General features: G+C 43.4%; 1 protein-coding gene across 11 annotated transcripts in view; it reads left to right on the top strand.

Annotated features, from left to right (window-relative positions):
• The window catches only part of LILRB1 (leukocyte immunoglobulin like receptor B1), a 44,297-nt gene that overhangs the window by 4,170 nt on the left and 21,557 nt on the right, over window positions 1–18,570 (top strand). The window contains exons 8-10 of one of the 11 annotated variants that reach the window (XM_003281641.4): window positions 1,446–1,496; window positions 2,713–2,751; window positions 2,900–4,277. The exons of 7 other annotated variants lie outside the window; for them this stretch is intronic. In XM_003281641.4, coding sequence (XP_003281689.3) covers window positions 1,446–1,496; window positions 2,713–2,751; window positions 2,900–3,036 — 227 coding nt within the window. In that variant the 3' untranslated portion in view covers window positions 3,037–4,277. Of the gene's footprint in view, window positions 1–1,445; window positions 1,505–2,712; window positions 2,752–2,899; window positions 4,278–18,570 lie in introns of those variants that run through there. 3 more of the 11 variants (XM_030819660.1, XM_012500025.2, XM_030819661.1) reach the window with 3 other exon arrangements.

The raw sequence follows: 18,570 nt of genomic DNA, 5'->3' as shown, positions 1-18,570 counted from the left end.
GACAGGAGAGGAGGCCTTGGTGGGATCTGACTGTGATGAGGGTGAAGCCCACCCCGAGTAGAAATGAGTGATACACAATACGTGCTGTGAATAATTCCCTAACTTGCCAGCGAGCAAGTGCACGGCCCCTCAGTCTCAGGGGTGCTCTGAGCCTGAGCCCACCAGGTGAGCACAGGAGAGGCCCTGTGAGCGGCACCCACAGCTGGGGTGCTTCTCTCTAAAGGAGCACGTTTGGGGTGGACTCAACCCTCACCACCGTCAGATCCCACCAAGGCTCTGTGCTCAGGGCACCCTGAGGCTAAGGAGGGACCATGCACCTGCTCCCTGGACGAGTTTGGGAATTATTCACAGCGCGTCTCGTATGTCATTCATTTCTACTCCGTATTTTCTATACGCCTTTGTCCATTGTTGCTCTCTCCTTTACTAAAACTTTTAAAGCAATACTTCAATATATAAATTTATATTTTTTATTTCAATTATATGAACCTATTATTTAAAAATATTTAATTTTACTTCGCCTTTCATTGGGCCTTGATTTAATTTATATATGCAATGTAGACATCCATTTTTCATTAACCTCAAGTCTTCCTCCTGTACATGTTAAAAATGGAGGTTTCCTTAATGGAGTTCAGAAGTGTTTGGATGTTTCAAAGCACAACGGCCCGAGGGAAACTGACCGGGCGGCTCCCTGTGGCATGGGAAACCCGGGGGAGGTCAGCAGGGGCTACAGTGCAGCTCAGCCCTGGGCCTGGGTGGGTTCATGTCCAATCTTGTCCAATCACTGGATGATTCTAACATCTAACTAAACATCTTTTATATGAAAAAGTGCTTTAAATTGTTAATTTAGATTTAAATTAGAAGGGGGCAATTTGGTAGTGGGTTAATATGAAATAAAATGAATATACCCAAACCAGTAGCTTTCTCATGGTACTTATCTCTTGTTTTAAAAAATGTAAAGGAATCAAATACTTCACTTATAAATTGTTAAAGGTGTTGAATAATTCTTTAAATTAGAATGAATATAATTAAAAACATTTTTTTTGAGGTGGAGTTTTGCTCTTGTTGCCCAGTCTGGAGTGCAGTGGTGCGATCTTGGCTCACTGCAACCTCCATCTTCTGGTTTCAAGCACTTCTCCTGCCTCAACCTCCCAAGTAGGTAGGACTACAGGCACCCGCCACCACACCTGGCTAATTTTTGTATTTTTAGTAGAGACGGGGTTTCACCATGTTGGCCAGGCTGGTCTTGAACTCCTGACCTCGTGATCCGCCCGCCTCAGCCTCCCAAAATGCTGGGATTACAGGCCTGAGCCACTGTGCCTGGCCTGAATATAATTTTTTAAATGTCTACCCAGGACACCCACCTCTCCTTGACAGGGAGGTTATATAAGTTATACATAACCTTATATAGAATTTGTTATATAAGTTACCTCTGTTTTGATTCTCAGGAGCAGCTGAGACCCTCAGCCCACCACAAAACAAGTCCGACTCCAAGGCTGGTGAGTGAGGAGATGCTTGCGGTGATGACGCTGGGCACAGAGGGTCAGGTCCTGTCAAGGGGAGCTGGGTGTCCTGGGTAGACATTTTAAAAAATTACATTCATTCTAATTTAAAGAATTCTTCAACACCTTTAACGATTTGTAAGTATTTCATTCCTTTACATTTTTAAAATAAGAGATAACTATCCATGAGAAAGCTACTGCTTTGAGTATATTCATTGTATTTCATGCTGACTCACTACTAAATTGCTCTGTTCTAACTGCTTTTCAACGGATCTCCTCCAATTTACTAATACAACTTGTATAAACCATAAGACAATGGGAAATTTTACTTCTTTATTTCCAAATTATGTGCCAATATTTCTTACTTTAAATGTCAATATGTATGCAACTACATCTTAAATAAATGTCTGAAGCTTTACATATATACATATTTATGTGCGGTTATGTAAGATACATTTGAATATGTGTGTAAGTATATCCAAATTCATTTGATGTATGTTCATGCATATGCTTAATATATTTGATGTGGTAGGTGTTTACATGTTTGTTCCTGATCTAGATTCACCTAGATTCACCCTTCATAAAAACAAACACTGATTTATGAACCTTGAGTGACACCTCCATTTAGCATATATATATATTTGTATGTGTGTGTGAACGTGGGCACCTGTATCGCATCCTAGGTGTTACTGCCTATATGAGGAATTAGTTAACTAGAGATTAAATGGAAGATGAAACCCCAGGTGACCTGGCTGAGGCTGTGTGAAGCAGAAGCACCCCCAGACTTTCACCCCTTTGTGCTTCTGACACTGGGGAGCCCCTGAGGACCAACCTCTCATGCATGGAGCCTGGGTCCTCAGCTGCTGGATAAGTGAAACTCTCGTCTCCAGGGGAATTGGCTTATGTGCTCCTGTGTCCCTGGCTGCACAGACAGCACACAGGGCTCAGAGACTTCTGTATTCCCTTGCAGATCCTGAGCTCCCAGAGTGCAGGAAAACGCCCTCCCCAAATGCCTCAGGAGCAACGTCTGGATGTGCAGAACACAAGAAATCTGAAATAATTCAATAAGGAGACTGGAGGGAACCCAGCTACACAGGAAGGGGTTATTGAGGAGCTCCCTAGAACTCATGTCAGGAGACACAGGGGAAGATAAGAATGCGGAGCCCAGGGGAGAGGCTGGCTCAGGGCTCTTCCTCTCTGCTTTTATTCTCAGGAGCAGCTAACACCCTCAGCCCATCACAAAACAAGACGGGTGAGTGAGGAGATGCTCTCGTTTACGGCGCTGGGCACGAGGGTTGGGTCCTGTCGAGGGTAAGGAGGTGCCCTGGGTGGGCATCCAGGGGTCCTGGGTGAAGTTGATCTGCCCTGACCTCTGTGACCTCTTTGCCCACCATCCCCAGCCTCACACCCCCAGGATTACAGAGTGGAGAATCTCATCCGCATGGGCGTGGCTGGCTTGGTCCTGGTGGTCCTTGGGATTCTGCTATTTGAGGCTCGGCACAGCCAGAGAAGCCTCCGAGATGCAGCCAGGAGGTGAACAGGAGAGAGAAGAATGTACCCTTCAGAGTGGTGGAGCCTCAGGAACAGATCTGATGATGCCACGAGGTTCCGGGAGACAATTTAGGGCCGACGCTATCTGGACTGTCTGCCAATCGTTTTTAGAGGGAGGAATCAGTGTTGGATTGCAGAGACATTTTCTGGAGTGATCCATGGAGGACCATTAACATGTGATACCTTTCCTCTCTACTAATGTTGACTTCCGTTGGTTGGATCCTCTTCTTTTCCCACCCCCAGACATGAGGCTACACCCCACATGGCAGCGTTGGGTCCACACCTCTGCACACCTGTGTGCTCTGGTCCATGGTGTGTAACACAATCTTCTTTATTCCTCATTGCCACACTCCCTGGTGTGCTTTACTGAGCCTCCATCTCTTCAGTTCAGAGTTCCAAACATGCTTCAGTAACTAAATCAATGGGAGAGTATCAGATTTCAACCAGGAAAAGATAAATCCACCCTGATGCCCTGACACCCTCTCTGAACCCTATGAGCCCTTCCCTCCTTCTCAGATGCTACCTGTGCAGCTTCTCAGATCATTGTGTAACCATCACTGCCATCCTGTTTCGCACATTGTCATCACCCTACACCCATTCAGCAGCCACTCCCCATTCCCTCTTCCCTCCAGCACCTGCTAACCACGAGTGTGCTTTCTGTCTCTACGGATTTGCCTGAAACATTTCAATCTGCCTCTGACCTGTGAGCTTCTCACTTCGTGACTTCCTGCCTTTCCAGGCAGAACCAAAGTACACCATGTCAAAAGCAATGATAGGCATTTGCAGTGTGTTGGTGATCCACGAAAGGAAAATCAGGGAAGTAGGATAGAAATCCAGCTGCAGACAAGACCTCAGGTGGATGAATCTTGTCAAGCAGTTGAGCTGTTTCTTTCTACTCACCTATGACAGTCAGACAGAAGTATGCAAAATGACTGGGGCTGATTCTTTTCTGAATTGTCCCAAACAGCAAGAGGACTTGAGTCCTAGCATTAAAGAGTTCAACATGTCTAGGTCCAAGACCGCTGTTGTGTTTGAAGGATGTAAAACCCTGCTGCATAGGATAGAAGGTTTGGAGGGAGGATCCTGAGAAACATGAGGAGGGATCAAATAGTCCTGAACTTTCTAGGACAAAGGGAGTAGCTATTTACCATCTACCCTCTAGAATAAAGAAATCTTATCATTTGCCATCTACCCTCTAGAATAAAGAAATCTTATCATTGCCATCTACCATCTAGAATAAAGAAATCTTATCATTCCTCATCTACTCTCTAGAATAAAGAAATCTTATCATTCACCATCTACCCTCTAGAATAAAGAAATCTTATTAAGGACATTTTCAAAGCCTTAACAGAATGTGAATGATTTCAATATTATGTTTTACCTATACAGCGTCTTCCAAGTTCTAGTTTGGTTGTGCCAGGCCAAACATTTAAGCCAGATTTCGGCAAGATCAAGCGGGAGACTCTGGCGTCTGTCGCTGATTACCTTCCCGCCATACCCGGCCACCAGCCTTTCCCATGGACCCCCACGTGTGTCTCCTGACTCTCGGGTACGAATCCTGCGAACACACTGACCTCCGCCTTCTACATGACTGACCAGCACTATGAAATTTTCATAAATATGAATAGAAAATATACTGTCCCCACATTCCCTAAAATAAAACTGGGTCCTTGCCCATGGGCTTTTGCTGGATTATACTGAGAAAAGGCAGGTCTTAGAACACACGTTCCATAGACTCACATCTCAGAGAAGATTCGTTCCACAGGCTCAGAGGCCTGAACACACTGCTCCACTCTCGGGGCTCGGAGACACTCTGCATGTGGGTCTTCACCCCATCCGGGAGCCCTCATTCCTTCTTCCTCGGTTTTTCATACAGTGATTTTTCCCACTACTGCTGTCTACTTTCCTCTGCCAGAAATTCCTTGCTGGATCCATGGCAATCTCCTCAGGGCTCCTATTTCATAAAATGGAAATGGAATTCTTCATGTGCCTTAAAAAGGAAAATAATTATCCAAACAATATAAAACACAAACACCCATCTAGCAAAATATTTCTTAGTACATCATGAATTCAAATATATATCGCACAAAATGACTGAGGATTTTATATAGTTTGAGCAATATTGAGGTTTTCTCATAATATCTTTTTATTGTTAACCGCACACTAAATAACAATCGTGTCTGGGAATAAAATGTATAAGATAGCCTTTTAGAAAGATTTGGAGATTTTTCCTTCCTTGTCCAGTAAATACTTAACATTTTATGTGCAATGTATGCCATAAATATGGGCATTCCCCCCTTTGAGGTGTGTGTTCATTAATATACACACATATATACACCCACACACACATATATACTGTACAGTAGCATCTACACATACTATATATCCACACATAATGTATTTGCATGCAATATGTAAATATATACACACATAACACCTAGAGTAAGTGTATGTATACAATATATCAGAATATATATGTGAATTCTGTTTCCATACAAACTGTATAACATTTCTTTACACATCTACACACATATATACCGTGTGTGTATATATATAGTGCTTATGTACATAATAGGTAAATATATACACAAATTAACATATATATGTATACATACATATGATAATTTGCTTTTCTGTATACAAACCCTATAACATATGTAACTAGAAAGTTTACCATATGTATGTAATTCAGATTGAACATTAAGTTGTACACTCCTTCATTTTTTTCTTAACCTCTCAGTTCTTGGTAAATATTTCTTTGAATCGCCAAATATATATAAACTTATGTTGTATATATTTCAATAACCCATGGTTAGATGAATGAAAGTTTACAATTATTTTATCATTTTTTATACCTTCTCTCTTTTTATTTTTTTTTTAACACAGATGAGTCTCACTAGGTTGCCCAGGCTGGTCTCCTGGGCTCAAGTGATCTTCCCACCTCAGTCTCCCAAAGTGCTGGATTACAGGCGTGAGCCACCGTGCCCAGCACTTAATACCTTCATTAAAACATAAAACTGCACTTTTTCCAAAAAAGTTTTGTATTATGTTACATTTTGTGGAATATTAATATTTCCAATAGATAATTTTACCAGCATATCTTTCTTCCCTTACTGATTTTAAATTATGATTTTATATTAGATGATACTATTGTGTCTCATGCCTAATGTGTTATTGGGGGTGTTGGGCTATTTAACTCATCCTGAGTAGGTGAATTACTCTTTAATGTACAGGGTAAAAAATGAATAATTTGGAATAATTTCACGAATTTAGTTAAGTATTCAGTTATATATTTTTGAATGAGGATTCATTTATCCTCATCCTTTAGAAAAGACATGTACTCATATATGTGTGTGTGGTTACATTCATGTGTGTGTGTGTGTGTGTGCAATTTTCAAATACTTGCCTGTTTCCCACTTTTCATCACTGTGGCATCTCACATCCTACATTTTGGATTCACTGATCTGTATATATACTGTATATATCTGTTTGGGTAACATCATTTAAAATTGCTTTCCCTGAGTATGAAAACAGTAATATCTAGTAACTTGCAGCTCAGAACATGCTTTATTTTTCCTCCCACTCTCTCTATCAAAATAGATGAAAACATTTCTGTATTAATTAAAGGGTAAGATATAACACCTGGAAGAGAAAGCACATCTGATGATTGAGGGATCCACCCTCCAATCCCTCCTCAGCCCTCACACAGAGGAAGCCCAACCTGAGGGGCTTCACAGGTCCGCCTTGCCCTGAGCCTTCTTCTGCTTAGGAATTGGTCCCCTGCTGACCCCTTTACCTTTTAGGTATTCACTTGAGTAAGCATAGAATTCCTCACTTGCAGTTAATCCCTTGAGAGTACTTTTTCAACATTTCCTTGCCTTTCATTTTTCTGTTGGGAAGTCAGATCTCAATGATCATGCTATTCTACTGACATGTTGAGTTGAAAATCACAGGACACAAAAATGCATTTTAAACTATACAATTTATGCTAGACAATTTCAATCTAGCATATATACTTTTTAATCTACTTCTGGTATTTTTCAGTTTATCTTGGTAGGTCAAGACTTACATTTCATGTTTAAATGTATGCATCTTAGCACTTAATTAGTCTTTCGTCATCTCTGTCAAATGTTCAACTCTTTAAATCGTGAGCTGTTGCCAGATATCATTCTCCCTTCTTTCCTTCTGACACGTACAATAGATATGAGGTTCTCCCTCCTCACAATATTCCCCCAAATATGGTGAATTTTCACTTTTGGTGTCTCCACAGTGCATTCTGGAAAATTCTCTCAATTTTGTTTTCCAATTTAATAAATGTCTCTTCAGCTGTATCTTGACCTTGATAGAATAAATATTTTGGGTGTGCTTCTTCAACTGAATTTTCGCCTCTAGGATTTCTAACTCATTTCTCTGATGCTCATTTTTTGCCAGTGTAATCCATATTCTTGTCTCTAAAATTTAATTTCTTCTTATATTTTTTTCAGATATTTAAACATGTTTAATTGAAAAGGGGTCTCATGTGTTCCTAGTATCCTATTTCTTTGCACATAATAATCCTTATCAACAAGTATGTAGACTGATGATCACAGCACTTTTTATCATCAGAAGGACGACTCTTGGTTGTCTATTTTTGTTGGACACTCACCTCCCACACTCCTGAGCTACCATGGAGGGATCCTCTCAAGGCTGTTTTTAGTAATCCAGGTCTGAAAATGGGGGATTGTTCCAGCTAGTCATGACACGTGGCATTCGTTTCCCAAACATAGTGTCTGCTCAGGTTGCTCCCAGAAGGAAAAAAATCCATGTGAAATTCACACTCACGGCCAGGCACGGTGGCTCATGCTTGTAATCCCAGCACTTTGGGAGGTCAAAGTGGGCGGATCACTTGATGCCAGGAGTTCAAGACCAGCCTGGCCAACATGACAAACCCCCGTCTCTACTACAAATACAAAAAAATTAGCCAGGCATGGTGGCAGGCGCCTGTAATCGCAGCTACTCGGAAGGCTGAAGCAGGAGAATCACTTGATCAGGAGAATCAGGCAGGAGAATCACTTGGGAGGTGGAGGTTACAGTGAGTGCAGATCGTGCCACTGCACTCTAGCCTGGGCAACAAAAGCAAAACTCTGTCTCAAAAAAAAAAGAAACTCATACCCACACATGATACAGATGCCCATGTGTAAGAACTCTGCAGTGAATGAATTTGTTTCACACACACCCAGGGGAGTTGGCTCAGTGGTGGCCATGGCCCTGGGTCAGTAAACAGACATATTCCATCACAGCTTTCAGCCTTGCCCAGAGCCCTGGCCCTTCTCTGCCTGTGAGGACCCAGGGCCCCTTTTCTGTTCTGCACAGAAATGGAAACTTCCTCCCTAATGACCCCTAATGGCACCAGACACAGATGCCCTCTCTGTTTCACGCGTATCCTTCTCCTTCTGACGAGCTCTCATTTCCCATTTTCTGCACATGACTGTGATAACCGGGGTGTTGATGAAATATTATGAGAAGTATCTCTCAAGGGCAGGAACAAAGGGGCTCTCCTTAGTGGAAACATCAATCTCAGGCCTTGAAAGTGGGCGCCAGCATCCCCTCATGTCCCCACACCTCCTGTCTTCACCCGCTCTGGAAACTACCCATGGCTGAGCCCCCTGCATCCCCCAGGCTCCAATGACCCAGCTCCTCTGTGATAAATGGGGTTCATGACAGGCTCCAAATGAGGAAACCAAGGCTCAGAGATGGGAGGTTACTGCCCAAGGTCACACAGGCAGGGGGTGACACATGAATATTTAAATAAAGACAAGATTTCCCCTCAAATCAGAGTGCTAGCCCCACGTATTGTCCCAAAACCTTGAACACAGGAGCGCAGGATGGGAACAGGAGTGTCTGAAAGAAGATGGGGGCACCAAGAAGGCAGAGTCAGGTCAATTTTGTTTCCAGGGAGATGGGGGTGGATGCTGTTGTGATGAGTGAATGAGAAGTTCGTGAAGGGAACGTTTTTGCATAAAGAAAACCCACACTCCAGTTCTGGGAAAAGGGTCATGATTCCTTCCCTTGTGTCTGTATATTTCCCCTTTCTGTTCACCGCCACAATAAAGCTCAACTGGAACTGCACAGCCAGATGTGAGATGAGTCTCTGCTGATGTGAGTCTGCCCTGCAGCCTGAATTCGCATCTTCCCTGAAGCTTCCCCAGGACTGGTGAGAAGACTGGCCGTGGTAGGTTCCTCACAAGGGTGTGTTTGTGGGTGACCTGAAGGAGAGAGTGAGACCCCATGGCGAGGCTCTGAGAGGAAGGAAGAACCCTCCGTCACTTTGACCTGGAAGGGACCAACTCAGGAAGGCACCACATCCATTTGCAGCTACGTCCTGGCCCTTAATGAGATGAGGACAGGCCAGGCAGACAGTGAAAGGAGATCAGGAGAGATGCCATGTGTGTCTGAAATATCAACAGAAAGCCTGGTGCCTGTCTCAGGCCAAGCCCTAGGAAAACAAGAGCTAGGCTCGTGGCGGGGTCCGGGACAGTACACTACCCGTGAAGATGCTGGTGGGAGAATCCTGTAAGGGAGAGAACCCTTCCTTTGTGTGTGTGTTCTGTGGACACCATGGTCTTATTCACCCACACGGACGAGGCCAGTAGGAGGAGACATCATGACTCTCACCCACATGGCCATGGTCCACTTCACTGAGATTTGACGAGGGGAATGGGAGATTCTAGCATGAGAGGGATCCTGCCCCACAGGTAGGCCCCGGTCCAGTAGGAGACCCCAGGGGATTAGGGAGGATCTCAGGAAGGAGAGGACCTGCCCAGGCTTCAGGGGCAAATCTCTCACTGGGAACTCTCTTCCAGGGCTGAGCCTGGGCCCCAGGAGCTGCATGCAGGCAGGTGAGTCTGTCCCCAGCTGTCCCAGGTCCCTCCTCCTTACCGGGGACAGGGGCCCACCCCTGGGCAGCTGGGGCTGGAGAACAGCAACTCTGGGCTGACTGAGGGGGATCATGGGGGATCTTGGGCTGAAAGCTGGGATCCGAGGGGTGGTAAATGATATAGGACCCAGTCTCTGATTTCATTCCAGGGACCCTCCCTAAACCCATGCTCAGGGCTGAACCAGACTCTGTAATAACCTAGGGGAGGCCCGTGGCCCTCTGGTGTCAGGAGACCCTAGAGGCTCAGGAGTGTGGTCTGGATAAAGAGGAGAGCGCAGTGCTCAGAAGCACACAGAGCTGGCTGAAGCCCAGGACAGGGTGAGTCCTCCATCTCACTCAGGACAAAGCACCATGCAGGGGGATATTGCTGTAAGTATTTCAGCCCTGCTGGCAGGTGAGCACTCAGAGACCCCCTGGAGCTGGTGGTAACAGTGAGGGGACACTCAGGGGCCCCAGCCACAGCCTCTGCCCTCAGGAAGGGGGTCTGCTCTTCGGGGCATCTTGCCTCTCAGAGCCCAGGCCTGGGGGATGATGTGGGAGGTGTGAGCCCCATTTAACACGGTGCCTCCTTCTCTCCTAGAATTCCACTAATAAAGGTCCTATTTGACAGTTCCAACATTGGAAATAAGAGTTCCGACTTCCGCCAGGCACAGTGGCTCACACCTGTAGTCCCAGCACTTTGGGAGGCCGAGGCAGGCAGATCACTTGAGGTCAGAAGTTCAAAAGCAGCCTGGCCAACATGACAATAACCCGTCTCTACTGAAAATACAAAAATTAGTTGGGCGTGTGGTATGCGCCTGTAATGCCAGCTACTGGGGAGGGTTCACTTGAACCCACTTAGCACCTGGGAAGCCAGAGCACGGGCTTGGCTGACCCAGCCCGCACCTGGCTCTGCCCATACCCCCACCCTGGTAGGTTAACACAAAGGACAGAGACTTTCGGGAGCTCTATGGCCTCGCCCTTTGCCTGAGACACCGGACAGCCTCCCTTGAGTAGTATAAGGAAGGCAAAAAGCCCATGAAGACCAACACAGCAAAATTCATAATTGCAAAGATGTGGAGCGCTTTTGCAACCGCTGCCTCTGGGCTGGAGGCAGACTGCCACAGTGCAGGACAGCACCCGCAGGCTCAATAACACGGCACCCAGGAAGGAGAACACGCATGCATGCATGTCCTCAGCTGTCACCATTGCCAGCAACCCCCTGAATAACCAAGAGGTCTTGAGTCTGTTCACACGGCTGGTTCATTACTAATGCTGGTGTTTGAGAAAGCCAAAACCCTAAGGCTATTTATAACTGAGGAAATCTCACAGAGTGTACCTCACTCTTGCAAACCTCACCCGCCTGCCCGCTCCCTCGCCCCACCTCAGCCTCCCCTGAGCCACTTCGCTTGCACTCGCTCGCCCGCAGCCACTGCCCCCAGGGCTTTGCCAGCATTATGTACTCCCGAGAGGACCTTCTCTCCCCTCCCCAACAGCATGCGTGTGCACACGCACCTCGCCGTGCCACAGCTGCCGGTGTGAGTTCACCCACTCACCCAATGACCCCTGAGCACTGGGACTGCTGTCAGAGCATTCGTGGGTACAGAGATTGCCTGTCCAGTGTCCACCTGCCCTCCACCCTCCCCAAGCCAACACTACCACCGGCGTGATCACACACAGGAAGACCAGCGGATCCACCCTCACCGCAAGCAGCAGCTGCCGCCAGCGTGGAAGTACACACAGAGGGTGTACACAGTCCTGTAAGGCCAGAGCCCCGCCAACGTGCTAACACCACTACTGGTGCAAATGTGCACACGAACGCCTGCGGGGCTCCCACCCACCCCACCCAGCCTTGCTGACACCACTGCATTGAACACCGACATGGAAGCCAGCACCCCTGCACCCACCAGCATCCCACTGCAGCCAACAAATGTGTACGTCCCAGAGGAAAAGACATCATTACATCAGAAACACACTTGCATACAAATGTTGATTGCAGCAAAATTCATAACTGCAAAGATGTGGAATCGACCTAAGTGTCCATCAGCCAATGAGTGAATGTGGTACATATACACAAGAAAATACTATTGAGCCATTGAACAAAATGAAATAATGTCTTTTGCAGCAACTTGGATGAAGCTGGGGGCCGTGACACTAACTGAACTAACTCAGCAAATGGAAAGCCAAATACCATACGCTCTCACTTTATAAGTGGGAGCTAAGTTATGGGTAATCAAAGACATGTAAAGGGGTGTAATGAACATTGGAGACCCAGAAGGGAGAAAGGGGGTGGAGAGTGGGTAATGAAATACTACGTACCAAGTACAATGTACACCACTTGGGTGATGAGTGTGTTAAAATCTCAGGCTTCACCACTATACAATTCATTCATACAACTAGAAGCAACTTGTACCCCAAAAGCTATTGAAAGAAAATACATTTTTTTTTAAAAAAAACTATAATACAAGGCTACACTAACCAAAACATGATGGTACTGGTACAAAAACAGACACGTAGACCAATGAAACAGAATAAAGCCACACACCTACAACCATCTGATATTTAACAAAGCCAACAAACATAGGCAACGGGGAAAAGACTCCCTATTCAAAAAATAATCCTGTGATAACTGGCGAGCCATATGCAAAAGAATGAAACTGGACAGACCCCTACATATCACCATATACAAAAATTAAATCAAGACAGATTAAATATTTTAATGTAAGATTTCAATGTATACGAATCCTAGAAGAAAACATGGTGAAATCGCGTCTCTAATAAAAATACAAAAAAGAAAAAAAAATAGCCTGGCATGGTGACAGGTGCCTGTAATCCCAACTACTTGGGAGGCTGAGGCAGGAGAATCGCTTGAACCTGGGGGGCAAAGTTGCAGTGAGCCGAGATCGCGCCACTGCACTCCAGCCTCGGCAGCAGAGCCAGACTCTGTCTCAAAGAAAAAAAAAAAAGGAAATATCTTCCTTAATACAGGCATTGGGAAAGTGTTTACAGCTAAGTCCTCAAAAGCAATTAAACGAAAACAAAAATTGATGAGTGGGACCTAATAAACCTACAGATCCAGCAAAGGTCTAATATCCAGAATCTGTAAGCAACTTACACAAATCAACAGGCACAAAACAAACAGCCCCATTAAAAAGGGGGCAAAGGACGTGAACAGACACTTTTCTAAAGAAGACACACATGTGTCCAAGAAGCATATGAAAAAACTTCAATATGACTAATCCTTAGGGAGATGCAAATTAAAACTATAATGACATACCTACGCCACTCAGAATAGTTATTATTAAAAAGTCAAAAAATAACAGATGCTGGTAAGGCTGCAAAGAAAACGAAACAAGTGTTGGTGAGAACATAAATTAGTTCATCCACTGTGCACAGCAGTTGGGAGATTTCTCAAAGAACTAAGGTGAACTACCATTCAGCCTAGCAAACCCATTCGTAGGTATATGCCCAAAGGAAAATAAATTATTCTACCAAAAAGGCAGATGCACCTATATGTTCATCGCAGCACCATTCACAATAACGAAGATGTGGAATAAACCCTGGTGTCCATCCAACAATGGATTGGATATATGGACCATAGAATACTACACAGCAATGAAAATGAAAATCATGTCCTTTGCAGCAGCAAGGATGGAGCTAGAGGTCATTAGCCTAAGTGATGTAATGTGGAAACAGAAAGCCAAACAGAGCACGTTCTCGTAAACAGGATCTAAACACTGGACACATGTGGACATAGATAAGTGTCCGTTCATGTCCTTTGCACGCTTTTTAATGGGGCTGTTTGTTTGTTGCTTGCTGATTTGTGTAAGTTGCTTCTAGATTCTGAATATTAGGCCTTCACTGTAGGTTAGTGAGGTCCCACTCATCAATTTTTGTTTTTGTTTAATTGCTTTCAAGGACTGAGCTGTAAACATTTTGTCAATGCCTATAACAACAGGATGTTTCCTGTGATTTTTTTTTCTTTGAGACAGAATCTGGCTCTGGCACTGGAGACACTTAGAGTGGGGAGGGAGGGAGGAGGGCAAGGGCTGAAAAACTGCCTGTTGGGTGCTATGCTCACTGCCTGGGTTTGCAGATTCATTCATTCTCCAAACCTCAGCATCACGCAATATACCTTTCTAGCAAACTTATGTTATGTGCTCCCCCCATTCTAAAATAAAGGTTGACAATAATAATAATAATATGGAACTAAAAATTAATAGGCATGCATCTTAGCAATATAAACTCAAGTACAAAATGGAAGAGGCCCACGTTTTAGAGATTTTGAAATTTAAAACAACTATAAATGTGGTTCTATATATAGGTGTGTAGGGACAACTGGGCTTCATCTGTAAGAACTATAGGTGGCAAGTGGAGACTCCTTACTGGCCTGAGAGGAAGGAGAGAACCCTGAGTCTTGATGTCTGAGGAGAAGTATGTGTTTCTGTTCCATTCTTGGTCAGAAAAAGGTGTTAGAAAGAAGAATCTTGGTTCCCTGTCTCTTTTCTCATGCCAGATAATTGTAATAGTAACTATACATGTGTGTACATATGTGTATATATAATTTGTCTTTATTAAAGCTCACATCTCCCAAGTATCACACAAAACCCTTTTTGTCTTTTTTTCTACACCCCATGGAGAAGTAAAAATAGGATGTGATACTCCAATATCACTCAGTTTTCTAAAATAAGTAGGTTGCAATTTCCCATGAAATGAAACTATTCCTAGTTCACATTGAGAAAGTACCAGATTCAGTTTCTCATAGGACCAACAATTGTCTGGACCAAGGGAAATTACAAGTGGTCCGGTCTTACATTTTTCTCCAGCTACCTGTGATGATCTGTAAGAGTTTGTGGTTGCAGGTAAAAAAGTATATCACTCAAGGCAGGGTGCAGTGGCTCATGCCTGTAATCCCAGCACTTTGGGAGGCAGAGGCCAGCAGATTACATGAAGTCTGGAGTTTGAGTCCAGACTGGCCAACATGACAAGACCTCATTTCTACTAAAAATACAAAAATTAGCCGGGCATGGTGGCAAGCACCTGTAATCCCAGCTACTCGGGAGGCTGAGGCAGGAGAATCGCTTGAACCTGGGAGGTAGGAGGTTGCAGTGAGCCGAGACTGCCCCACTGCACTCCCAGCCTGGGCGACAGCGCGAGACTGCGTCTCAAAAAAAAAAAAAAAAAATTGTGTATCACTCAAACTGACACCTTCATGGATCTTAGAACCTTGATCATGTTCCCATGAGAATTCCATTCATTCCATTCAGGAAGATCTAACTTTCCTAAATATATATGCATCCAACACAGCAGCACCCAGATTCATAAAAGAAATTTGTAAAGACCTTCAAAGAGACTGAGACTCCCAAGCAATAATAGTGGGAGACTTTAATACCCCACTTACAATAGCAGACAGATCATCAAGACAGAAAATTGACTAAGATAATCAGGACCTGAACTCAGCACGATAGATATCTACAGAACTCTCCACGCCCCCAAACCAGAATTTACATTCTTCTCATCACCACGTGGCACATGCTCTAAATTCAATCACATAATTGGAAGCAAAACACTCCTCAGCAAATTCAGTTTGTGACAACTGAAATCAGCACGAACCACTCTCCGACCATAGCATAATCAAATTAGAAATTGAGACTAAGAAACTCACTCAAAATCATACAATTACATGGAAATTAAATAACCTGCTCCTGAATGACATCAGGGTAAATAATGAAATTAAGGCAGAAATTAAGAAGTTATTACAAACTAATGAGAGCAAAGATACAACATACCAGAATCTCCAGGACACAGCTAAGGGAGTGTTAAGAGGAAAATGTATAGCACTAAATGTCCACATCACATTAGTTGTGATGACCTAACATCACAACTAAAAGAATCAGAGAACGAAGAGCAAACAAACCCCAAAGCTAGTAGAACACAAGAAAGAACCAAAATCTGAGCTGAACTGAAGGAGATGGGGACAAACACACAAAAAATCTTTCAAAAGATCAGCAAATCCAGGAGCTGGTTTTTTGAAAAAATTAATAAAATAGACTACTAGCTAGACTAATTGAAAAAAGAGAAGACTCGAATAAACACAATCACGAATGACATGGGGAATATTACCATTGACCCCAGAGAAATACAAACAACCATCAGAGAATATAATGAACACCTGTATGTACATAAACTAGAAAATCTAAAAGAAATGGGTAAATTCTCAGACACGTGCACCCTCCCAAGACTGAACCAGGAAGAGACTGAATTCCTCAACAGACCAATAGTGAGCCTGAAATTGGTTCAACATACACAAATCAATAAACAGATTCATCGCATAAACAGAACTAAAACAAAACACCACATGATTATATTAATGATGCAGAAAAGCCTTCTGATAAAATTTAACATCACTTCTTGTTAGAAACTCTAATTAAACTAGGTATTGAAGGAACATACTTCAAAATAATAAGAGCCATTTATGACAAGCCCACAGCCAACATCATGCTGAATGGGCAAAAGCTGAAAGCAATCCACTTGAAAACTGGCACAAGAATGCCCTCTCTCACCACTCCTATTCAACAGTATTGGAAATACTAGGCAGGGCAATCGGGCAAGAGAAAAAAATAAGGCGTATTCAAATAGGAAGAGAGGAAGTCAAACTATCTTTGCTGCAGATGACATGATCCTATATCTAGAAAACATCATAGTCTCAATCCAAAAGCTTCTTAAGCTGATAACATCAGCAAAGACTCAAGATACGAAATAAATGTGCAAAAATCACTAGCATTTATATACCAATAACAGTCAAGTTGAGAGCCAAATCAGGAATGCAATCCCATTTACAGTTTACACACACACATACACAAACACACACACACAATACCTAGGAATACAGCTAACTAGGAAGGTGAACAATTTCCTCAAGGAGAACTATAAAACACTGCTCAAAAAATTAGAGATGAAACAAACAAATGGAAAAACATTCCGTGATCATGAATAGGAAGAATCAATATCTTAAAAATGGCCATAGTGCTCAAAGCCATTTAGAGATTCAGTACTCTTTGTATTGAGCTATCATTGAGATTCTTCACAGAACTAGAAAAATCATATGGAACCAAAAATTTAAAATTTAAAAATTCATATGGAACCCAAAAAGAGCTCAAATAGTCAAGGCAAGCCTAAGCAAAAACAAAAACAGAAAACCAAAGCTGGAGGCATTATGTTACCTGACTTCAAACTATACTGCAGGGCTACAGTAACCAAAACAGCATGGTACTGGTACAAAAACAAACACATAGACCAATGGAACAGAATAGAAAACCCAGAAATAATACCACACACCTACAACTATCTGATCTTTAGGAAACCTGACAAAAAAAAGCAATGGGGAAAGGATTCCCTATTCAACAAACAGTGCTGGGATAACTGGCTAGCCATATGCAGACAATTGAAACTGGACCCCTTCCTTACACCATATACAAAAAAATTAACTCAAGATGGATTGATTGATGGATGTAAAACCTAAAACTATAAAAACCTGGAAGACAACCTAGACAATACATTCAGGACACAGGCACAAGCAAAGATTTTATGACTAAAATGCCAGAAGAAATTGCAACAAAAGCAAAAATTGACAAATGAGATCTAATTAAACCAAAGGGTTTCTGCACTGCAAAAGAAACTGTAAACAGAGTAAACTGGCAATCTACAGACTGGGAGAAAGTTTTTGCAAACTATGCATCTAACAAAGGTCTACTCTCCAGTATCTTTAAGGAACTTAAACAAATTTACAAGAAGAAAACAAACAACCACATTAAAATGTGGGCAAAGGACATGAACAGATGCTTTTCAAAAGAAGACATACATGCGGCCAACAATCATATAAAAAAAGCTCAACATCACGGATCATGAGAGAAATGCAAATCAAAACCACAATGAGATACCATCTGATACCTGTCAGAATGGCTATTATTAAAAAGTCAAGGGACACGTGTTCTCAGGACCTCCTGAGGGCTGATCACTCATACTTGGCTCAAAAAAATCTCTTTTAATATATTACAGAGTTTGACTCTTTTTGTCCACAATAATTTGGTGCCTGAACACGTGAGGCCTCAGATAAGACTCAGGACCCCAAAGGAGTTGTCTCGACCTGCAGCTAAGTTACCAGCAGGGACCCACTGAAAGCCTCTAGGATTTTGAGCTTCTTCTTTGCCGGAAGTGGTAAGTCCTCCTGAGTCCCAACCTCCCTTTGGTTGACGGCCCTTTATTTATTCTGAGCTACTATTTCTTTTTCTTTCTAGGAAGTTGTTGTTTAAGGATCCTACTTCTAGTTGGGAGATACATTCTAAAGGGTCTTCTCCATTGCTTTTCTCCCCAAATTAATCTCGATTTGGCTTGTCTGTTCACATTTGCATGAGGAACTGAACTGCTGTTTTCATAGGGAAACAAGAGACTGTTTCCTCAGCTTAAAAAAGAAAGGGCATTTTGCTCTTCCCAGCCGAAATGTGGGAAATGATGAGGGGGGCTTGTGGGAGTGTCTTGTGGGGGGTGGACCCCACCAGGATGTGAGTGGCCGGCAGGGAACACTCAACAAAATGAGCTTTAAAAAGGTTTGTCCAGGAAGCACGG

This window comes from Nomascus leucogenys, chromosome 10 (assembly GCF_006542625.1).
Source record: "Nomascus leucogenys isolate Asia chromosome 10, Asia_NLE_v1, whole genome shotgun sequence".
NCBI classification, from domain to species: domain Eukaryota; kingdom Metazoa; phylum Chordata; class Mammalia; order Primates; family Hylobatidae; genus Nomascus; species Nomascus leucogenys.
The sequence above is the reverse complement of the archived record's forward strand: the minus strand, read 5'-3'. Positions and strand labels throughout refer to the sequence as shown.